The sequence below is a fragment of the Schistocerca piceifrons genome, chromosome 1 (assembly GCF_021461385.2).
Source record: "Schistocerca piceifrons isolate TAMUIC-IGC-003096 chromosome 1, iqSchPice1.1, whole genome shotgun sequence".
In the NCBI taxonomy this organism is placed as follows: domain Eukaryota; kingdom Metazoa; phylum Arthropoda; class Insecta; order Orthoptera; family Acrididae; genus Schistocerca; species Schistocerca piceifrons.
Window position 1 is genome coordinate 781839193 of NC_060138.1, and position 25074 is coordinate 781864266.

A 25074-nucleotide genomic window follows, 5' to 3' on the forward strand; every position below is an offset into this window, starting at 1 on the left:
GTACAGAAAATTTAATTTCACGATTGCTTTTGTCTTAACGGTGAATTCTATTTTAGGATGGACTGCATTTGTCCCTGGGTAGTTGTTTTATTCAGATGTCTGTTTCTTCTACCATGCAAATCTCATCCAGTGTGTGCTCTGTCATGGCCAATTTCTCCACCTCCCCTAACCTGCAATGTTGATTATGTTCTTTGATCCTGGTGTTGATCATCCAGTGATTCCGACATAAGGTTTTCCACATGTGCATGCATGGCATGTGGTGTAACAGAGCCAAAACACTCAGAAAAGTGACAAATCAGAAAAATAAATATCAAGTTTGGCCTTTCTGCCATACATTCCCAGAGTGACAGACAGAATTGGCCGCATAATGTGCAAACGTGGGGTAAAGACTATTGTCAAACCAACAAGAGAGATCAAAAAGTGTCTTAGATCGGCAAATGAGAAAATACCCACTTACAGTGTCAAGAATATACAGCATACCATGCACATGTGGAAAGTTTGTCAGAATGACTGGACGATCAATCAACACCAGGATCACAGAACATAAGGAACATTGCTGATTGGGGCAGGTGGAGAAATAGGCCGTGGCAGAGCACGCACTATAAGAGACAGACTACGTGGTAAAATTTTCCAACACTGAAGTTATGGCTGGAGAGGAGAACTATCACACACACTTGTTCAGAGAACCTATAGAAATACAAAAACATGGGAATAGCTTCAACAAGAAACAAGAAAGCTTCAAGGTAAATGGATCCTTGCTTCCTTTGCTGCAGTGAACGACCATAGCAAGAGGAGAACCACGACGGAAATGACTGCATAGAAGCCCTTGGACATCGGCGCACCAGGTACATACAGTTCGCGACCGCGAGCTCGGCTCACGTCCACCACCAGCACTGGAGTGTGAAACTTTGACAATGCCAGCCACTTGTGCTGGCGAACATCAGAAAAATCGTCAGACGAATGTCAGCTGAAGAACCCGAGACAGAAGCCAATAGGCAGTTCGTTAGCAAGTGACCTCGAAAGCCTTATTAATTTTATAATTATATGTCAGTCAAATTGACTCCCCCTGTGAAGGGCTTATGGCCAAACTGCAGTGAGCAGTGAACATTGAGCATGTCAGGGGGGAGGGGTGGGAATGGGAGTACAGAAGAGGTGTGAGGTGTGGTGCAGGGAAGGGGAGGGATAGCAGTGTTGTGGTGGAGGAAGAGACACCAGGGTCATTCCACATCAAATCGCCCAATAAAAAATAAATTTTACACCCACCTCCTTAGATTTTCATGAAATTTGGCTCAAATGGTTCTAATACTATCCTGACAACACCTGCAAAATTTTTTTGCTGTATCTCTTATAGTTTTTTTTATATATAAATTTTTTAAGTTTTTATGTTTTGTGTTTTCCGAACCTTCTGAAGTGGTAAATTTAATTTGTATTCAAAACTTTAAAATTGCTTATCTTAAAAACTCTTCTAGGTAACATCATGAATTTTTGCAGCAAGTTTATTTATTATACATATTTGAAGATAAAAATGATACTATTAAAATATATTAATATTTTCCATGAAAAAAAATATATATATGTATTTTTTTTTCTTTTTTAACGGATGTTTTGTTTTATAAGAATTGCAATATCTAGAGTCTCAGACCTGATAGAATGCGCAAATTAAACATATAGGCTACTTGATAATGATGGCTTTTTAACATGTTTATTAATTATAGTAGATTGCATTAGAATTATGTACAAAGATAGTGTACTTATGACACTTATGTATAACCCACCTGATTGCTTGAAACATTGAATTTTTTGAGTAATTTTGTCTTTTTAATAAACATTAATGCTGATTCAACTTGTTTTTCCACTTCATCCAAGAGCTTTCAGTTCTTTTGATACAGTCTTTATTGAAGTAATACATTCTTCCAGTGCCGCTTGATTGAGGTGCGTCTACTACACAGAGTATGTGCTCCAAAGGCACTATGCAAGAATCTTCTCTTTCAGGCCAATAAAATGATGCAGCTGGTCCTGAAGGATGTAGAAATAGAATTTCTGCATCTTCTTCATCATTGAATATTGTTTTTACCAGTCCAAAGTACCAGTTGCCATCATAATTTACAGCCACATAGCTATTTATGGATGGTTCAACACGAACCCAATCAGAAGATGAATGGAAAGAAAAGAGTAAGGAGGGTTTTACACTATCTGCAGTCCTTCTAATTTCAAGGTTTTTTGTTGGAAGTGGTTTGAAGTTATGAAAACTTGTTGTTCCAGGAATGGTTCGGGTTTCTGAAAAACGGTTTTCTAGTTTTAACCGTAACAAATCAGCTTCTTTTTTGTCAATAAAGTGAAAATGAACACACATCGATTACTGCCATTATTTGTTCTTTGTCTGAAAGCTGTAGACCAGCTTTCCTTAAAATTCTTTTAATAGTTCCTCCTAGGCCATCACAAATTGACTTCCCATGAATTGTTGCAAGAAAAGTGTGTTGGGCCTTCAAATTAAAGTCTCTCAAGTGTTCAGTCAAATTTTTAAAACTGTTTCTATTTTTGTACTGCCCAGCACAACCATCTGTAAAGTAGTGAACTGAGTCAATGTCAGTATGATGTGATGACAGCCACTTTGTAATTTCTTTTTGAACAAAGTTAACAAAACCAGTATCACGTTCTTGGTCATCACTAATAAAACATTGGTTGGAAAGAAAAACATTTTTTTCCTCATTTCTTAGAAAAACTCCAACTGGGTGTAGAGTACAACCACCTCTATTCCAGTGGTAACTTTGGATCTCATTTTGTATAACAAAGGAATAATTTTCACTGAAACCCATCACAATAATTGCTGTTTTGGGTGGTGGGTCTTCTTTCAATCTTTTAAAGGCTGCTGATTGGGATTTTGCTATAAACGAGTGCGGGGTGAGCTTTTCCAATGACCTAACCAATAAAGAAATGTAGTCTTCAACACTGATAGACTGTTTGATCATTTCTGCCCTGTCTGTGTTAACCCACTGACTGATTACAATTTCTTCTTCTAAATCATAATCTTCACTTAGTTTTATCAATATAATGGAAGGAAACATTCCACGTGGGAAAAATTATATATAAAAACAAAGATGAGGTGACTTACCGAACAAAAGCGCTGGCAGGTCGATAGACACACAAACAAACACAAACATACACACAAAATTCAAGCTTTCGCAACAAACTGTTGCCTCATCAGGAAAGAGGGAAGGAGAGGGGAAGACGAAAGGAAGTGGGTTTTAAGGGAGAGGGTAAGGAGTCATTCCAATCCCGGGAGCGGAAAGACTTACCTTAGGATGGATATGTGCGTGTGTGCGAGTGTATACCTGTCCTTTTTTCCCCCTAAGGTAAGTCTTTCTGCTCCCGGGATTGGAATGACTCCTTACCCTCTCCCTTAAAACCCACTTCCTTTCGTCTTCCCCTCTCCTTCCCTCTTTCCTGATGAGGCAACAGTTTGTTGTGAAAGCTTGAATTTTGTGTGTATGTTTGTGTTTGTTTGTGTGTCTATCGACCTGCCAGCGCTTTTGTTCGGTAAGTCACCTCATCTTTGTTTTTGTATATAATTCTTCACTTAGTTTTTCAGATAAGTACTCAGTTAGTGCAGTATTTGCAGTACAGCTGTCACAATGACGTAGCATGCAGTTTTGGTTTTCCGTGTTGCACACAAGCATCTTAATTAGGTCTTTATAAGATTCTTCAATTTTCACAGCATCCAGTAATAGTTTAACATTCTGGTGGATACTGCATACACATACAGTGTGTGTGCCTGCAGCACCAGCAAGGATACACCATTTAGGTCTCAAGAAACAAAATTTTGAAAATCCTACTTCTACCTCGGGATTCTCCCATTAGAAAGAATAATAGAGTTCTCTCAAGTTACACAAAATGAGTCTTTTTTGCATGTACACATTTTTTTAAACACTTACTTTGTCTTTTGTTCCAGGTAGCACTCTGGAACTTTCATCCTTTTCATAAAAATCTGTTACAAGTCTTACTGTATTTTCAGAAAGAGTTTTACCTTTTTTTGGACCAGGAGTTTCCAAAATACCCTTTTCAGATTTTAGCTTTCTAGCTTGTCGCACCATATACTCACTTACATTAAATTGTTTCATCACTTTATTTTGACTCCGAGAATCTGGAGCCAAGGTCAGAATCTGGATTTTTCTAGACCTCCCAACGGATGAAATCTTCTCTTTCAAAATCCTTTGCTTTCTCAACCACACTTGTATCTTCTTCGGCATCATCAGAACTTGGTGCATCATATTTTAATGCTTTTGAAACCGCCTTTTTTGCAGTCTTTTCAATACTGCTAACCTTCCTTTTAAAATAAGACCCTTTACTTTGTTCTGACAAGCCATGAAGCTCTATCGGTGTTAAACCTAAATTATCAAGAGCAATGTTTGTTTGTACGAGGGATTCATTTCTGGATTCCTGTGATTCTAATTCAACCATGACTTCATCTGTTTCACTTTCATTGACTTCAACTCTTAATTTTTCCTCACAAAAGTTACGGCATGTTGAGCAAAACTTTTGTCCAGGTTTTATGCTAATATTTTTTGTCAGTAATTGTTTAGAAAGATCCAAGCCTACACTTCTCAATGATTTTTTGATGGGCTTTTTGTGTTTTTTTAGTGGGTCTACACATGTTGTTTGATACTTTTCAAAAACGTTTAAAAAGTAGTAGCTGTGGTATGAACATATATTCTTAAATTTACACAGATTAATTCCAGATCGTAAGTGAATCAAATCTTTTTCTTCCTCGCTCAATTCAGATACCGGCTGTAACTTTTTTGAAGGTGTGTAGGTTGTTTGGAAACAGTCAGATTTTTTAAATAACCCTACACTACAGGTTTGAATATCTGACATACTGATTTCACTTTTGGTCTGGTTACTGTTCTGGTTACTTTTATAGGATATTGGAAAAGAATCTCTGTAAACTAAGTAACAGTACTTACTGAAAGTTCGAATAAACTTAATAAAATACTATCCAAGCACTATTTAACACTGTAATAATTTTTTACTTCAAAACACAGGAGTAACAAAACAAAATCCAAGCGTACATTGTTACTTGAAGAAGACAAAAACTTATTTTCGGTGTCTAAGTCACTTGGTACTTTTTATTTTTAAAATATAATTAATATTATTTTAAAAATTAGATAACTATTAAACAGGTTAAAAAGCCAATATAATTTTTCTTTTATCTAATAGCCTATACAATTAAGAGTATTTTAAAACAAATTTGAGCTTTCTATCAGGTCTGAGACTCTAGATATTGCAGTTTTTGTAAAACTGAACATCCGTTAGCTACAAAAAAAAACTTGTAAATTTTTATTCATTTGAAAGGTTTTAATATATCTTTATGGTAATTTTTTTAACATTTAGATATAATACACAAACTTATTCCAAAATTTCATACTGATATCTTGAGTATTCTTTAATATACAAATTTTTTTAGTTGTGAGGACACGTTTAAGTTAAGATTTCCGACTGCTGAAACAACGCCAAATCTAAAAACTTTAAAAATTTATAAAAAAACTATCAGAGAAAGAGCAAAAAAATTTTACAAGTGCTTTCAGGATGATAAAAGAAGTAATTGTACCAAGTTTCATCAAAATCTGACATGGTTGGTGTCAAGGCCTGGGTGACTTGACATGGAATGACCCACCAGTGGTTGTGTGTGTGTGTGTGTGTGTGGGGGGGGGGGGGGGGGGGGGGTCTTCATTTCTGCATATGAAGTGTTGCAGTCTTTTTTAAACATGCCTGCCTGCCAGTTACTAAATGCTTCCTTTATGTGGTGAGTATTGATCTATCATGTTTCATATTGTTGCTTTGCATCCCATATTTTCCAATGCTTACAGATTTTCCAATGGTTACCAAGCAAGGTGGCGCAGTGGTTAGTACACTGGACTTTCATTTGGAAAGCTAACAGTTCAAACCCGCGTCCGGCCATCCTGCTTTAGATTTTCTGTGATTTCCCTAAATCACTTCAGGCAAATGCCAGGATGGGTCCTGACTTGCTTCCGCATCCTTCCCGAATTCCATGAGACTGTTTGATTCCCTCCCATGAATCGACCAATTTTCCAATATATCGGAACAGGTTTGTGGTGCTGTAGTTTTATCTCTGTTAAGGGCATTTTTTGCAAGTCTGTCACTTCTAATTGCATTTCCAGAAGTACATTATTGGGTGTAACTGAAAATGAGGTGCTAAATAATTTTAATCATTTTCTTATTTACACTGACCCTGAAATATTGTCTCAAAAATCTGACAAATTTGCATATTTCACTGACAAACCAATTGTAGTAATGTAATAATGTTTATCAGAATAATAGTAAAAGTGGATTGCAGTGAAGTATCCTTGAATCTTGTCTACATGTTTTATTGAGTTGTTGCTGAGGTTACCGATGTGTTCTTAGTAACTAAAAGTACATTCAATTAAGTAGTGTCTTATGTACAGATCAGTGTGTACTGTGCAAACTACATAACATCATGCAACAATTTAAAATGGTTAAAAAGAATTCTCTTACTTGATAATATCATTGCTTTTTGCATAAGTAGCAAATAGCAGACATAATTATTTTATACATAATGTTATATTTGTTTGATATTTATCTTAAAATTAAATTGTTTTCTTTTTTCAGATTTCAACTGTTAAAAGTGGGATTGAAGAATGTAATGGTGAACTGGAAACTGTTGTAAGGAAAGCTGTTTCAGATACAGAAGGAGCATGGTCAAAACAATACAGTTTCATTGAGCAACAACTTCGTCATATATCAGAAAATATTAGAGAAGCTGAGAAACAGCATCAAGATCATACTCAAGTAAGTTAGTAACAAGTAATAAAACCTAATCTGTTGGTTGGCAATTGTTTTCATCCTGCATTTGTTATTGAAAGCTAATACTGTGACAGTTGTGTACTTTCAGAACAATGTAAAACGTCATTGACACAAAGTTACTCTAGTTTTCCTTCCCACTTCAGTCTCAAGTATTTTCATCCCTTTGCTTGTAAATAAACAATAATAATATTTATTTATTTATTTATTTAAAATCATACATTAGCTTTTTGCACAAAACATCAGCTATCCAGATTTAGTGGCTATACTGCAACCTTATTACCCATGTTTTATTATTTATTTATTTGACTTCAACCTTCACAATAATAAAATACTTCAGGCTCATTCAGATCATGATGATATCTCAGGAGTCCTATTATCAAGCCTTTCACTGCTCAGCAAAGAAAGTAACAGTAAAAAATACTCAACAATGTACAGAGGGAGGTGGCAAAACCTGAATAAGTACACCTCTATCTCCTAGATAACTCTGTGCGTGCAGTAATTACACTAATCTTAACATCTCGATTCCTATGTGAGTGATATATGGAGGGTTGTTGTATATTCCTAGAATAATCATTTAAAGCTGGTTTTAGAAACTTTGTTATTAGACTTTCTCGAGATAGTCATAAGCTATCTTAAAGAGTCCTTCAATACCTTCAGTATCTCTGTTACACTCTTCCACAGATCAGACAAACCTCTGACCACTTGTGCTACCTTTCTCAGTATACGTCATTGTTCCTTGTCAGTCCTATCTAGTACGGGTCCCACACACCAGAGTAACATTCTAGAACTGGTCGCACGAGTGATTTGTAAGCAATCTTCTTTGTAGACTGATTGCACTTCCCCAGTATTCTATCAATAAACAAGATTCCACCACTTGCTTTACCCATGACTGAACCTGTGTGATCATTCCATTTCATATCCCTACAAAGTGTTACATCTGGCTATTTGTATGAGTTGGCATTTTCCAACTGTGACTCATTGATATTATAGTCATAGGATACTACATTTTACGATTTTGTTAAGTGCACAATTTTACATTTCTGAACATTTAATGTAAGCTGACTGACAGTCTCTGCACCACTTTGAAATCTTATCAAGATCTGAGTGAGTATTTATGCAGCTTATTTCAGATACTATTTCACTATAGAGAACTGCATCATTTGCAAAAAGCCTGGGGTCCCCACCCATTTCGCTGGGGTACACCCAAAGGTAGTTCCAACTCTGACGATGACTCTCCATCCAACATAACATACTGCATCCTCTCCACCAAAAAGTTCTCAGTCCAGTCACAAATTTCATTTGATACCCCATATGATCGATCTTTTGACAATAAGTATAGATGTTGTACTGAGTCAAATGCTTTTCGGAAACCAAGAAATATTGCATCTGCCTGACTGCCTTGATCCAAAGCTTTCTGTATGTCGTGTGAAAAGTGAGAGTTGTGTTTCACACAATTAAAGTTTTCGAAATCCATGCTGGTTGGCATTGAGGAGGTCATTCTGCTCAAGGTACCTCATTATGTTTGAGCTCGGAATGTGTTCTAAAATTCTACAACAAATCTGTATCAAGGATATTAGGCGGTAATTTTGGGGATCACTTCTACTACCCTTCATGTAGATGGATGTGAGCTGTGCATTTTTCCGAGAACTGGACATTGTTTTTTGTTTGAGGGATCTAAGATGGATTATAGTTAGAAGAGGGTCTAACTTGGCCACAAATTTTGCATAAAATTTGACAGGGATCCATCGGGCCCAGGAACTGTGTTCACTTTTAACTATTTCAGCTTTTTCTCAATACGACTGACACTACTTAGCTCATTCATCTTTTCTATGGTTTGAGGATTAATTTGGGGCATTTCTCCTGGGTTTTGCTTTGTAAAGGAACATTTGAAAATGGAGTTGAGCATTTCACCTTTTGCTTTGTTACTGTCAATTATAGTTCCTGTCTCATTTGCTAGGCATTGTACACTAACTTTGGTGCCACTAATACCCTTTACATATGACCAGAACTTCTTTGGGTTCTGTGAAAGATCCCTTGATCTTATTATACACCAGTGGTTAATTGCTGAATGGATGCATATGACTTGTGCTTAGTTGTCCTAGGAATTTTTTACTAGTTGTCCTGCAATGAATCATTTTGCTATCATGTTTTTTGAAGAAAATCTATTCTGTTATTTATATGTGTATTATACAGCAGTATTATCATAGGAGGTCAGTAACATTAGCAAGGACACCGAAAAAGGAGGAAAGCTGTGAGCAGAGAAAGCAGTGGACAGTACGGTTATGTAAGACAATCTTTTGTTAGAGGACTATTGATTTCCTTAAACTGCATTTGGTAAGCCAAAAACGTCACAAAAATAGTGGCTATTATTCATTCATGAGGAATTTCTGTAACACAAACATAACTGATACAGTAACAGAATGGGTTCATATTGCACACAGCAGGCACCATTCGTGTTCCTAATTTGTGTTTGGTGATAGGTGGAAAAGCCTATCAATCAGTGGTAAATGTTCCTTGTTAACCTGGCCACAGCAGTAAAAACTTAGGAGACAGTGATTTAGCTCTAACACCAGCAGAGTTGCACATCCCACACAGAAAACATGCATAATCTTAAGTGTCATTAAAATCTTAATCTGGTCAGTGGACCAAGAAGGAACTGGCATCACTTCTCTACGAGATATGCTTTCATTAGTTTTATTTATGACAGCAAATTTTGATGACAACATTTAAAAGTTAACTAAAATAAATTTACTGATGATACTAAGTTTTTGACGTACAGGAAACTTTGTTACTGAATTTGGGTAAACATAGGTGAATGAATTCTTATGAATAAATCGTTTTCATTCACTGCGAAGAGGATCTGTGTTGGGGATCTCAAAAACACATGATCATTTCAGTTAAGATATCCATGAAGCTGCGTTCACACATTAACACCTTGACAGTCAGCAGTTCATTACAAGAAGCAGAGCACTAGGATTACATTTAATTAATTCTTGCATTTTCTGCTCAAACTTTCTACTTCTGTAAAAATTGAAAGGGTTCTTGTTGCTTGTGAAGCAAATTATGTTCAGAGGAAAGAATAATAGTGATGACGAAGGGCTCCACCTCAGTACTGCGTACAGTTATAATGCAGACAGTAACAGTGTCACTTCAGTTGCATATCACATAAGAGTAATATAAATAGATTTTTCCATTGGCATCATAAAAAGATACAAAGGTGGATTCAGCTAAATGTGAACAGTACCTGCATAGCAGAATAGTATTTTTTAAAGTTCTGACCATTAGTAGAAAGGCTGTTACCAGCAACTGAGTAAATAACTTTCACATATTATTGAGGATTAAAATTTTAATTCCTGTTTGTATGAATGTTGTATGAAATAAAATTGGATTATTTCCTGTCGTTATTACCTATGGTGATATCTCTTATGTGTTCATTACTTGGCTGGATGTTTTCCACAATTTGCTTTTTCATTCCTCAGTTGATCTGTTCTGCACATGTTTACCAAAGTTTGTGTGTTTTTCTCCGGGTCCCCAAGAAAATGTCCCAATGACTATATAGCATACCATATTTTAAATGACAAGAACACACAATTAGTACATAAATGTTAGATGTGAGGCCGGAAGCATGACATTGACACAGTCCTAATGATTATTTTAATGCAGATGAATTATTATTTTTTGCGCCTTCTGCCTGGAAAACACTTCTGAGTTCACAGGAGAAAAATTCCAGGTGGAAAATTTAGTAAAGGGAGGCTAATGGTTTCACTATGTTGTAATTAAAGTAGAACATGTTCTGACTCAGTTTTCATGATGATGCTCAAGGTGGTGATAAATTTGTGATTGACTTATCTATTAATTGGAATTTACAAAACTAAAATAAAAATATTTCAATTTAAAGCAAATTAAAAATGTATAGTATTCTGACTAAGTTAAGAGTTTCCATTGACCATTTTGATTTAAATGTTGCGAGGCTGATTGAACTGTTCGTTCCAGATAGTTTATAAATGACTAGTATAGTAGAAAAGTGTAGATCTTAAGAAGCCAATAATCGTATACAACAACGTTGTTTCCATGTGATGAAATAGCTACAAATTTTCACAAAAATGACATGTCAGTCGGCTTAAATAAAAACAATTTGTCACAATCTCTTAAAATACCTTAGAGCTGCTTCATCCTGAAACATGTAGCCTGTCAGCAGAAGTTATGTTGGACATCTCTGCTTTGCTGTGTGTAAAATCAGTTTCCAAATTTCTCTATGCCAATGCGGTCTACCTCTGTCTTGCTGCGATGCACAATGGTAAACATGCTCGTGCGCACACACTCCCTACATCACTCGCTCTTCACCTAACGTTGTGGCATCTTCGCTCTACAGCTGTCCTATATTTCTATAATGTTTACCACCCTGGCAGATCTGATAAGGTTCTCTTTAAATCAAATGTGTAAAAGTTTCCAAATGTATTTACTGCTGTATCCAAAAAGTCATTGTCTGAAGTGCTGTATACACTCAAGTTCTTTCTCTCACTGAAGGCACTGTTATTCTTGTAAGAAGCTTCATTATATATACATTTATGCTTTGGAAAGAAAATTGAATAAAAGATAATTACAGTTAGGTGAAATATACTACAAAGTTTGCACTGGAAGAGTTAAATATAAATATAATTGCAACTCTTCAGGCTTTCCCGGCGATCTAATGACATCTTGGGTTGTCGAGTGTTCTGCCGGATATCAGCGTCGTAATTGCACAATATTTCGGTCATGTAGCTCGTGGCTTTCATCAGGTGCGACCTGAGACTACTCCTCGAGTGGACCTGGTCCAGTATTTATGCCTATGGCCTTCCCCCTCCACCAACGGCTGCAGGTGCTTCCTCTGTGGTCCGCGCCCATTCCGTGCGACCTGCTGGAGCGTTGCCGCTCCGTTTTTCGTCCGCTGCGGCTCTGGATGTTCCCTCTGCGGTCCGCGCCCACCAGTCCCACATCTGGGTGTTCCATCTTCGGTCTGGTGCGCCTGGCAGTCCGTCAGGGGCTCGTTTTCCATCTCCATCTCCTCTCACAGAGGAAGCGCCTGCAGCCGTTGGTGGAGGGGGAAGGCCATAGGCATAAATACTGGACCAGGTCCACTCGAGTAGTAGTCTCAGGTCGCACCTGATGAAGGCCACGAGCTACGTGACCGAAATATCGTGCAAGTACAACGCTGAAATCCGGCAGAACACCCGACAACCCAAGATGTCATTAATATAATTCTTTACATAAACAGTGTTAGTTAGTTTTACACATACTCCGTTTAACGTGTTAAATAACAAATTTTCAAGCCTATTTTTGTATGTGTCTCTTCTACAGCTGTTAACTGGGAGTCTCCACAAGTCAGCACATGCTCAAGAAGTACATATAGAAGAACAACGCGTGGCATATGCCAGTTTTATTCGTGACCGTGTCCTTTCTCTCGAACAGCAGTGTGCACATATATCTGACTGGCAGTACAGTATTGATGGTCATGTGCAAGAACGGGATAAAGATGTTGAACAGTTCATTGTGGAATTGCTACGTCAAGATATCCCTACTGGTAATTTCACTTTACTACTTCCAGAATTTGTTATAACTGCTGCAGAGCCATTTGCTCTTAATTGTGTCCCTTGATTTGTAGGCACCACTCCGCAGAGAAGGCAGTTCAACTACCCGACAACCTTAATAAATTCAACACCTACAAAAATATTGGAAAAGTTACAAAAAATTCATGAAGCTGCGCAACTCAAAAATAAGCTGGATCAGGTGAGCTACATATTTTTGATGTGGGCTGTAGGAGAAAGTAAATGCACCATCCTGTCCATTGTTAACCTGTACATGCTGCTTGGAGAAAACAAAGCTTGAAATCATTATATATGTAATGCTTTCTCTATTGTAATCTTGTTTTCCAGGTTATTTCAGAAGATGTAGAAGCAGAGAGCACAGACTCCTCCATCAGTAATCAAGATGCAGAAAATATATTAAGGACACCCATTAGCTTACATAAAGCTAAGAGTAATGAGGTATATATTGTTTAGAGTTATATTTCTGCAATGTACAAGGGTTGCCCAGAAAGTAACGCGCTACATTTTTTTTCTCAGCCAAAAACAATGCTGTAAATGTGAAACATTACTTACGTATTATGTGAAGCCACCTCAGTGACTGCACAAAGTTTCTGCCACTTACGACAGGTGGTGTAGCTGCAGGGCAGCTTCAAAATGGCGCATTACAAGTGACGTGCCTGCATTGAATTTCTCACCACAGAGAAAGAAACTGTGGGGAATATTCACACACACTTGTGCAAAGTCTATGGAGCAACTGCTATCGGCAAAAGTACGGTTAGTCGCTGGGCACATAGAGTGAGGTCATCAGAAGGCGGTTCAGCGGAGCGTTAAGATTTGCAGCAGTCGGGAAGACCGTCCATGGCTGTCACAACTGACCTAGCCCCCTCTGACTTCTACTTGTTTGGGCCATTAAAGGATGCCATTTGTGGAAGACATTTAGAGGACGAACAGATGATGACTCATACAGTGAAGCAATGGCTCTGCCACCAAGACAAGGATTGGTACCAGCAGGGCATACAAGCCCTTGCTTTGTGCTGAATGAAGAACATAGAATGAGATGGAGATAAAGTGGAAAAATAGGGTGTGTAAAAAAACACAATTCTTTCGTGTGTGTAAATCTCATTATGTTCAATAAAGGATTGTTAAAGGAAACAAACGTGGTGCATTACTTTCTGGGCAACCCTAATTTATTTTATTACTAAGTGCTTTCTAGAATCACAATGTGTGCAGTTACCACTGATGGGAAGTGGCAATGGCATAGTCCCTATCTCAGTAAGATTTATTGTATTTAAAATATTTTTCAACCTTTTGTTTTACGTGCATACATAAAATCCCAATTTACTCTGGTTTTATTATTTTGACAAGCTAAAAAATCCCAAATATTCTCGGGCAACTTCAGAACAGATCTTTGAAAAAATTAAATCCTACATTCTTAGTGTGGCTGTCATGTTTTGGCCGAGGTGGTTACCTCTAGATATTGTCTACACTGTGCGCTGCTTGGGATATTTGACAATAAAACACACACTTTCAACTTCTGTTCCATATTGTTGTTTCGGCAGTACTTTTGAAAGAGGATACTACAGTAATCCTGTGATTGACATTGAATTTAGCAGCTCAGAAGGTGAAGGAAAATGCGATGTGTTCATTAGAAATTGGAAGTCACAACAGTTCGTCAGTTAAGTGCTCGCCAATGGTAAGAGAAAATACATCCACTGTGCTCCAGCAAGCTCCTCCAATGTTAGTGTTCACAGGAAACCTTTGTGAACGACTTCATAGCTACACAAACTAAAAAATGACTTAAAGTTTTTTGATATTTTAGTTGATGTCCAGTACATGAGTACACTCGGGAATTTATTACTGGAAATGTTCAGAAAGCTATAACTCATTATTTTGAGCTTTAAAAGCTATCTTTGTAAGTATATAAGTAATGTCATTCATTGTAGGACGTTTTTTATTAATAAAAATATAAGTTTTTTGAAGATAATTTCTTGAAACAAGCGTTTTGTTGCTTTTGTTGAAAATGTCTGGCTAAAAATTTCATGATCTGAGGTGACAGGGTAGGAAGGACAATATGTTGCAGTCTGAAGGATTAGGGAATTGATAATATCCAATATATTTCTTCAAAATGAATTAATCTATCCACAGGGAAGATGACTCAATGCTTTTGTTGGAGGAATTGTGTGTGTTCACTTGTGTGCTGACAGAGCAAGTGTCAAAGCATTCTCAAACTTCACTGATAAGTTATTGTTAGTGCATATCTGTGACTTCCACAATTTCCTTCTGCAAGTGTGCAAGGAGATTTTATTGACACTGTTATAGATGAGACATCCCTTTTGATTTGGTTGTGTAACTTTTAAAGTTAGTTAGATATTTCACATATCATGTGAATAAAATATGTTCTTAAAACTAATGTTAAGAATCCTAAACATTTGGTTTTAGTGTTATAAATGTCTTGAAATGAACAAATTCGTGAGCCAATCACTTAAAGGGTGGTTGTACAAAGATATTTACAACTGTCATACTAGCAGGTCTGCACCTCACACTCCAGTATGTTCTTGGGCTATTTCAAGGCATTTTTGTAGTCACTCGGTCGCAAACCTCGTATTGTCCCATAATGATCTATTAACAGGGTGAGGGCCATCTTAGTTAGACACTCCCCCCCTTTTTTTTACCTGATTGTCTTCAGCATAATGCAGTCTCCATTTTATGCACAAAAAATGGCTTCCTCTCATGTTAAATCAGTGTCCGGAGGTAAAATAGTCTCCCATTCGGATCTCCGGGGGGGGGGGGGGGGGGGGGGGGGGGGACAACTTGAAAGGAGGCAAAAAATCAAAACGAGAATTGGTACCTGGAATGTCAGAACTCTGCTACAAGCAGGAAAACTAGAAAACCTTAAAAGAGAGATGGAAAAGAATCATATGGACCTCGTAGGAGTTGCTGAAGTAAGATGGAATGGACATGGAGAGTTGCAGTCAGATGAATATGTATTCTACTACTCAGGAGGAGAAGTAAAAGGAATTAATGGAGTAGGAATGATTATGACAAAGGAATTGGCTAAATGTGTGGAATATGTAGACTATGCAAATGACCGGGTTATTGGTGTAAAGCTGAAAGGAGCACAAAAAGATTTACTGATTGTCCAGGTGTATATGCCAACTTCAGAACATGATGACCAAATTGTATAGGAAACGTACAATGTAATAGAGAGAATAATGGACGAAAATAAAAAAATACTGCAAAATAGTAATGGGAGACTGGAACGCCATTGTGGGAGAAGGGAAAGAGGGATACATAGTAGGCAGTCATGGTCTTGGAAAGAGAAATGACAGAGGTGAATGGTTAATTGACTTCTGCAGGGAAAGGCAGCTGATAGTGGCAAACACGTGGTTCAAGAACCATAAGAGGAGGCTCTACACTTGGAAATCACCAGGGGATAAATATAGAAACCAAATCGATTTTATACTGGTAGAAGAAAGATACAGGAATGGAATCAAGAAGGTGCACACATTACCAGGTGCAGATATTAATAGTGACCACAACTTACTTATGGCAGAAATAGAAATAAGAATGAAAAAACTGAAAAAGGCGACAATGGTGAAGAAATGGGATCTAGAGAAGATAAGGTCCAACAAAGAACAAATTACAGAAATGCTGTCTCGGGACTTTCTAAACACATTACGAGACAAAGAAGCACCTGATAATGCCAACGAGTACTGGAATATGCTGAAAGAAGGAATCATTAAAGCAGGACAGCAAAATATAGGATATGTAAAAGGGAAAAGGTCAAAAAAACCATGGGTCACACAAGAAATGATTTCCAAGATGGAGGAGAGAAGAAAATTGAAAAACAAGAACACTGAAGATGCAAGAAAGATATACCGAAGGTTAAATAATGAACTGCGAAGAGAAACAGAGCAGGCTAGGAAAAAATGGCTAAAAGAGGAATGTGATGAAATTGAAGAATTGGACAGGAAAGGAAGATACGACTTACTATACAACAGAGTAAAGACTATGACATGGGAACAAAACAGAGCAGGAAGTGCTACTATGGAAATTTTGAGTAAAGACGAAGAGGTAGTGTATAAAGATCGTGACGATGTCCTCCAGAGATGGGAAGAATATATAAAAGAGCTATATGACACAAATAGCAAACCAGAAACTCTGGAACTTGAATCACACAACAGTGTAAGTGATGAAGAGAAAGGACCGACCATCATAATGGAAGAAGTAAAGTCTGCTATTGCTGCAATGAAAAATGGCAAAGCAGTAGGTACAGATACAATACCGGGAGAAATACTAAAATGCTTGAACCACAATGGAATAAGAGAAATATTGAGGTTATGTAATAAAATATGACAGTGGTGAATGGCCTGAGGACTTTTTGACAACAGTAATGATTCCATTGCCGAAAAAACAAGGAACCAAGAAATGCAGCGAGCACAGGACAATCAGCCTCATTTCACATGCAGCCAAAGTGATGTTAAGAATAATTAATAAAAGACTTGAAAAAGTAATAGAGGAGAATCTCGGCGAGGAGCAGTTTGGCTTTAGACCGAATACGGGCACCAGAGATGCAATAGGGCTCCTACGAATCTTAGGAGAAAGGTTTATTGAAAAAGGAAGAGACCTATATATGTGCTTCATCGATTTAGAAAAGGCATTTGACAATGTGGTTTGGGACAAGCTGGCGACTATTATGAGGGAAAAGAGAGTGGACTGGAAAACCAGAAGACTTATAAACTCATTGTACCTTAATCAAAAAGTTTCAGTTAAAGTGAGAGGAGAAAGTACGAACTGGATCAGACTAGGGAAAGGAGTAAGACAAGGATGCTGTTTATCACCTACTCTTTTCAACCTGTACTTGGAAAATATGATTGACCAATGCTCATTAGATGACAAAGGAGTAGAAATTGGAGGAAGAAGAGTAGGGTGCTTGAGATTTGCTGATGACATGGTCCTTCTAGCCACAGGGGAAAAAGAATTACAGGATTTGGTGGACACCATTGCAACTAACGGAAAAAAATATGGAATGAAAATTAACACAAATAAAACAAAAGTATTGACAATAGGAGGAAATAAGGAACTAAAAATTGTGCTGAATGGAGAAAAACTAGAACAGGTGCAAAATTTTAAGTATCTTGGAAGCAGGATAGACACCGACTGGAAGTGCACCACAGAAATTAAAACAAGGATAGCAATGGCAAAAGAGGTGTTTTATAAGAAAAGGAGAATCTTCTGCAGCGGTATGGACAGAGAACTCAGAAAGAGACTCATAAAATGCCTTGTATGGAGTGTTCTTCTATATGGCGCTGAAACATGGACTATGAGGAAAAAAGACAGAGAAAGGCTGGAGGCTTTTGAGATCTGGACATGGCGGAAGATGGAAGGAATAAGTTGGATGGACAGAGTAAAAAATGAAGAGGTACTGAGAAGAGTGGGAGAGAAAAGGCAGTTACTAGATGTAATAAAGAGAAGAAAAAGAAATTGGATTGGGCATATATTAAGAAAGAATGACGGACTGATAAAAACAGTTTTAGAAGGTTATGTAGAAGGGAAAAGAAAGCGAGGAAGGAAGAGATTCCAGATACTGGATGACATGATGGACGGTACAACATACAGCAGCCTTAAGAAGGAAGCAATGGATCGCAGAAAATGGAGAGGCAAAGGACCTGCTAATATAGCAGATAACTGATGATGATGATGATGATGATGATGATGATGATGATGTCTTCAGCTCGGCTATCCACCTTTGTGGATGTTTGCATTCACCTACTGACTGCCCCATAAGAATGTGTGTTCACACCAAACCTACCAGTGACCAGCAACAACTCAGCTTCAACAGCTGTCAACTGGTTAACACCAAAAAGTGTCTCCTGCAGTGTGGCCACCTGTAGACCCTGCATTTTACTCGATATCTCTTGCTGTTCAGACAATGATGGCACATCCTCTTGTCACTCAATAATACACAGGGCTGTAACGAAATCATATTGTTAAGACTTCTACCTCCCAATGTGCCTATCCATCCAACTTGCAACACATTGTTTTCGATGCTTACAATGTCCCATCCCCCAATTACACATTTCCATAACCCCCCCCCCCACCACACACACACACACACACACACACACACACACACACACACACACACACACACACACCTTCCACGTACTAAATTTCTAGCTGTTTGACTATATCCAGTTACTAATATGCCCTACTTGGATCAACTGTATTTTTTGGGGTTGCTGGTTCTGACATTCAACTTAATACTGTAGTACTTAAGCACTCAAAACAGATTAGTTTAATTTGAACTGAAACTTCTTGATATGAAAATTGTTTGCATACAACAGATATTTATTACAGAAAATTCATTATCAGTTGTGAAATTTAAGCAAATTACATTGCGTGACTGGGAATTACAATTTTCTAGCCCTTTCATTCAAACTTCAATGGTGTAAGCAACAACTTATTGGAATAAGTTTAGGTGGCACTAGATAACTTTTACCATATTTTTCCAAATGTTCCGTTTCTGAATCACACTTCTATTTTGTTACAGGATGTTAATAAAGAGAATTCACGGCCTGGTGACAAAGAAACAAACAAGTTACTAAAGTCTGCAAGTTTAAATGATATGAAAGTCACACCACGTAAACCTCTGAATGCTAAAAACTGAATGCTTTTATATCATGACGTTACTTGAATTTCTTTTGTACATTCCTGTAAGAGGAAACAAAGTTTAGTGAACCTCAGTTTTATCTTGCAATTAAATGTAAATTAAACATATATTGTAGCTGTGCGAAGCTGTCTGTAAATATTATGACAAAGTTTTTACAGCTTGTTTTAAGAGAAGTTAATGTCAGTAGGGTTAGGTTTCCACTGCCGTTTTTACCATCATACATGTGAATATTTATAGAAATATAATAAATTGTGTGTTAGTGTGCTAATGTTCTTTTGTAACTAGGCATTTATTTTAATTTTTTGTACATTCCTGTAACAAAAACTGGACTTGACAGCTTTGTCTCGAGTCTTACTGTAAATTGAGGAAACAGTGACATTATGACGCCAAAGTTGAAGTATTACAATAAATTGACTCCAGTTTGTAATGCTTTTATTACACATCATTTTTTTGTATTCCTGTAAAAGAGTAGTCCCTGTGTCAGTCCATTTGGTACACTTGTAGTAAGTCGGCCACAATCTGAAGGTGCTGCTTTACGGTGTACATGCTCTTGAGCTTCTTAGTGGAATATTCTGCATCCTTTCTGTTAGCAGCCAGATCTCAATACCTTACTATTGGACTTCCTGTAGTAGGAAAATGGAGTGAGCTGCACAAGAAGACACTTTGGACAAATCACAGAATACACCAGTTGGCAATATTTTGTTGTTTAAATTTTCTATAATTTGATACATGAATAGAAAAATTGTAAATTTTATGGAGAGATGTATTTGAAAATCAAATTTGAGAAGTATTGTACTTTGCAATAGGTGTGTTTTTCTTGTGTACATATTATTTTCCAGCACCTCCATGATAGAAAAAAACAGTGAGACTGGCCAGTGCAACTGAAATTTGACTGTACATATGTAGCATTGGCATTGCTTCATCCTTTGCAGTATCATTGCCAGTCTTTTGAGCTTGTTTAATACATGGGTGCCTGACTGTGCTTAAAAAAAGAGCTGAACAATAATGGACATTCACATTGCTCAACTTCTCTTTTAAGTATTGCCTGAATTATTATTGTATAGTATTTCATGTGATGTGAAAATTTTCGTGATTCAAGACACTATTTTTTTTAGTACCATACTGTATTAGCAACAGAAAATTCTGAAAGAAATAATGTCAATGGCAGGGGCATTTTTTGCTGTAGAAATGTTTCTCATTGACTAAATGTGTTACATATTAATGCACTGCTCGCGTGTGTAATTCTGGTGGGAACATTAAGAGTGGAACACTGTTGTAAGTGATAAAGTAATAGTTTCAATTTATGTTTATCATAATCCTTCAGAACATTAATATTAAAATCTCTTCGAATATTATTTGGTTTCTTGTGTCTGCTAGGTGGCACAATGGAGATTTTTCCTCCCAAAGACATATGAAAATATCCCTGTGGTATGTGCATACTTCGTAATTTTTAACTTAATGCTATTTTTAACGTGCATAACAACTTCTCCTTACTAAGTAAGGTAGCACAGCAATCAGCACACTGGAATCACATTCATGAGACAGTGGTCTAAATCCCTGTTCGGCCATCTAGACTTAGGTTTTCCATAATTTCCCTAGATTGCTCCAGCCAAATGTGGGGAAGGTTTCTGTGATAAGGACATTACTGATTTCCTTCCCAAACTTTCTGTAATCAGAGCTTGTGCTTGGTCACCCATGGCTGCCCTGTTGTTGAGATGTTAGACTCTTTAATCTTCCTTTCTTCCTCCCTCCCATCCCTCCATCCATGCTTTCCATACAGAAATATCCAGCTACTATACAGTCCTCTAGGTTCAATATACAGACTCTTTGTTCAAACAAATTTTGGGCTTGCAGCCAATCGTTGTCTATTTCATTGCATGATATTTCGGCAGGGCACCTGTCAGTCATCTTCAGGTGAACCAATGAATGCTTGCTCCATTCCATTGTATATCGCGTGCTCAGAGTATTCCATTCAAGTGTAAAGATTGAAGTTGACAGATGGCCCACACTTCAAAGTGGCAGTGCCCTCTCTGGTGTAACTGCAAAATTCAGCTGCTGTTTTACCACTCACTGCAGCGGTTGGTGCACTCTGTTGTCTTTGATTAGAACAAATCGCGGAGATTATGGTGTTCCACACACTGTCCGCCACTGTCACAGTTCATCAGATTTTCCACCAGATGTATACCCACAGATTGCTTAAGATTCGTAGATTTCTGTACTTTAATTATGTTTGGGCAGTCTTATATATAACCTGCTTTTTTAAATTAAAGAACCACACCCACACAGACAGAGTGAGTTAATAATAATAATAATAATAATTATTATTATTATTGAAGGAGGTGCTAACATTGCCAAAGGTGATAGCTTTTGCTTCCGGGGTGCTCCGAGTTAGAGGTAATCTCTCTCTCTCTCTCTCTCTCTCTCTCTCTCTCTCTCTCTCTCTCTGTGTGTGTGTGTGTGTGTGTGTGTGTGTGTGTGTGTGTGTGTGTGTCTTGCTGACTGACAAGAGTGTCTTTCAGGGGTAACCATTTGGCAGAAATCTGTCATTGCTGCATGAAGTGACACTTACACTGGTATTTAAGCACATGTGGCCTAAGGAGGTGCGACTAATATGAAATATTTCGAGGTGTGTGGCTGGTGGATACCTTCACCAGAAGCACTTAATGCATCTGAGTTTGCACCTCTACAGTCTCTCGCTAAGATTGCCACTGAAACAGTCTAAATTGATTGACATATTAACCCTCCTTTAAACAGAGTTATATTTACTACTTCATTCTTGAAGGAAAGGAAGCGCCATGATAAAGACTGCAGTATAATCAGGGTGTATACAACCCAAGAGATCCGGGTAAAACCCAGAAATTTTTTCATCTGGGAGAAAACCGGGAAAACCCCGGGAATTTTTTAGAATTCCGGGAATTTTTCATTGTTTTAGTTTTCAGTTAAATTTTTGTGATTTTGACTGTAAGAACCAATGCTCTAACAAAGGATATTACTGTACCCCGCTTCTGCAGAATAATACTGCAGCAACAAAACATGAACGATAGGAAAAAAAAAAAAAAAAAAAAAAACGAAAATAAGACTGAAGTCGCAAACAAAATATGCCATATACAACAATAAAACACAGTGCTCATACAAGCGTCTGCCAACAGCAAAGTTTGTCAAAGGCTTAAGGAAGACTATGCAATGCTTCCTAACAGCAGATTGCCTCCGATGAGCGTGAAGTGACAGCTGTTTGCATTAGATTCGTTTGAGCAGTTGCGGGCGAGCTCTTGTGCATACGCAGTTGAGTCGCATATGAGTAGTACCTTCTCCCACTTCTGGCTACGGATGTGTGTCTGGGCATCACTATCTAGTATTGCCCCAGTTCCGAAATATTGTAGATCACCGGATGATGCACAGAGCAGTCTGAGTTGTTGGGAGATGGGGAGTCTCCACGTGACCTGTGTCTACATTTAGTGATTTTGCTGTTTCCTCTTCATTTATTGCTCTCACATTAAATGAAAACGAATTGGATTTCTGTGGCCGAGAGCTATCAAATGAATTAAAATACATTCGCATAATTACTGAAGGCTAAAATATGTTATTAGTTTCAGGTTTTATTTCCACCTTTCTGACAGTCAAGCATTAATTGCCTTGCAGAACAATGAAGTTATTTTTGTCAGCTTGCTAAAGAGATTTGACTTTTATTAATCTTTTGCTCAGAGGCAGTCAATTTATTTGAAACGAAGTGTTTAATTTCACACTGTTGGCTAGTTTCAACTGTTTGCTGCATTTCAAGTGCACGTTTTCCATCGTCTAGTTCGTATGGCATTATGCCATAATAAAGAACCAAACTTGAGATAATACAGTACTGGTACTCAATAAAATGTACATCCGATTCTGGATATACGAATGTACACTTTAAGCCGAATTATGCATTTTAGCATGGTTCAAGAAGTTCCGATGCTCTTGAAGTATCCTCTGATGTCTTGTGTCTTTTATGACATAATGCAAGATCTTTTAATGTTTTACACGTATGGACATGAGGGCTTCCTGCATCATCGTAGCTGTGCAAGCGCATTGACGCATGTTACCTGCCACTCTCTGGCAACTGCTGAAACGAACCAATTTCTAACAGGTCACGGGAAAATATTGCAAATGGTGGTTTGAAAAGGGTTACTTTAAAAGTAAATTTCCTTTTACGCAAGGTGAACTATGTGCAAGAATTTATGATGAATTTCTTAAATCACAGAGTGTTAGACTCTCATTTAAAAATATACTCTTTGAGGACGACTATCTAGAAGAATTTCAAGCCCAGAAGAGCAGACATTTACGTCGTTATAAAAAATTTTACTGGCGCATTTGTGTGATGTATCTTAAAATGTTAACACGCGCAAAAAAGATCAACATTATTTGTGGAAGCTTAGCTTCTCTTGCAGCTTATTAATCTTAGAGACTAATATTATATGTGAAAGCTTTGTTTTTCTTGTAGCAACACTATGTGTATTAATTTAAACCATTAGCTTTTCTGATTTGTGTGTTCGTGCTACTTAAAAGAGTGATCTTGCTATTGGCCGACATCATCACGTGTCCTATGCTGTCATCAGCTGGCGATATCACGTGGCATGAGCTCTGACTGGATTACAAAAGCGCGTCGCAATCTCGATTTCTATGCTTCGGAAAGTAACATGTGGTATTTGGTGGAATTCAAATTTATACCTTCGTAACACGAAAATATGTAGTGTACATGTTGCTGCACATCAAAGATCTTTCCAAACTTTTTTTCCCCCGAGTTTCGTTTTCTAAAGTGCCAGGAAGTTATATGTCAGTGTATAAATCCATAAACATTCAAAGGATTGATACGTTCTACAGTGCCAAGGAAAAGTATAGTGTCACTTAACACGAGAAAAGTGTTTTTCCACCCGGGAGAAAGTATATTTTCAACCGGGAAATCCAGGAATTTTTTTTCCTTGTCTATGTATACAACCTGATAATACAATCTGAAATAATGTCGCCGATATCCAAAGATTGCTGGCTACAGTATATGTAGGTACCATTTTCAGGATGAGTAATTTAGAAATGAAAGAAACAGCCTCCCTTTCCACAAGACACATTGTAAAAAACACACATACACAGAACTGTGTAACACACACAACACGTCCAACCAGAATCATGGATGCGAAGAGACAGATAGTTGAAGTGAAAAATTTGATATTGCCCTAAGGAAAAATATAACATTTATTTTCAGTTTTCTTTTCATACATATCTCTTTTTGGTAAGGGCATGTTTATGTTCGTGCCCTGCACAGTGTTCTGATGCTTATTAAATGACACTTACTTTATAGCTAAAACAACATAAGATCTATCACAACTGCTTCCAACTGTATACTTGTGTTGTCAGATTACTGAGTGACAGTATACAGTAGTTGTGTATTTTACAAACACACATACATACAGGGTTATTACAAATGATTGAAGCGATTTCACAGCTCTACAATAACTTTATTATTTGAGATATTTTCACAATGCTTTGCACACACATACAAAAACTCAAAAAGTTTTTTTAGGCATTCACAAATGTTCGATATGTACCCCTTTAGTGATTCGGCAGACATCAAGCCGATAATCAAGTTCCTCCCACACTCGGCGCAGCATGTCCCCATCAATGAGTTCGAAAGCATCATTGATGCGAGCTCGCAGTTCTGGCACGTTTCTTGGTAGAGGAGGTTTAAACACTGAATCTTTCACATAACCCCACAGAAAGAAATTGCATGGGGTTAAGTCGGGAGAGCGTGGAGGCCATGACATGAATTGCTGATCATGATCTCCACCACGACCGATCCATCAGTTTTCCAATCTCCTGTTTAAGAAATGCCGAACATCATGATGGAAGTGCGGTGGAGCACCATCCTATGGTACGTTTAGCTCCCTGCTTGCTTTATTCATCGACTTCCGCGGGCTACGCGTGAAACTTGCCCGCACGCGTTCAACCGTTTCTTCGCTCACTGCAAGCCGACCC

General features: G+C 37.6%; 1 protein-coding gene across 1 annotated transcript in view; it reads left to right on the forward strand.

The window, feature by feature from the left end:
- The window catches only part of LOC124712866 (kinesin-like protein KIF11-A), a 226950-nt gene extending 207446 nt beyond the window's left edge, over positions 1-19504 (forward strand). Inside the window, exons 14-18 of the mRNA XM_047242904.1 lie at positions 6646-6825; positions 12178-12400; positions 12482-12606; positions 12753-12863; positions 18958-19504. Coding sequence (XP_047098860.1) covers positions 6646-6825; positions 12178-12400; positions 12482-12606; positions 12753-12863; positions 18958-19074 — 756 coding nt within the window. The 3' untranslated portion in view covers positions 19075-19504. The remainder of the gene's footprint in view (positions 1-6645; positions 6826-12177; positions 12401-12481; positions 12607-12752; positions 12864-18957) is intronic.
- Positions 19505-25074: the final 5570 nt, after the last annotated feature.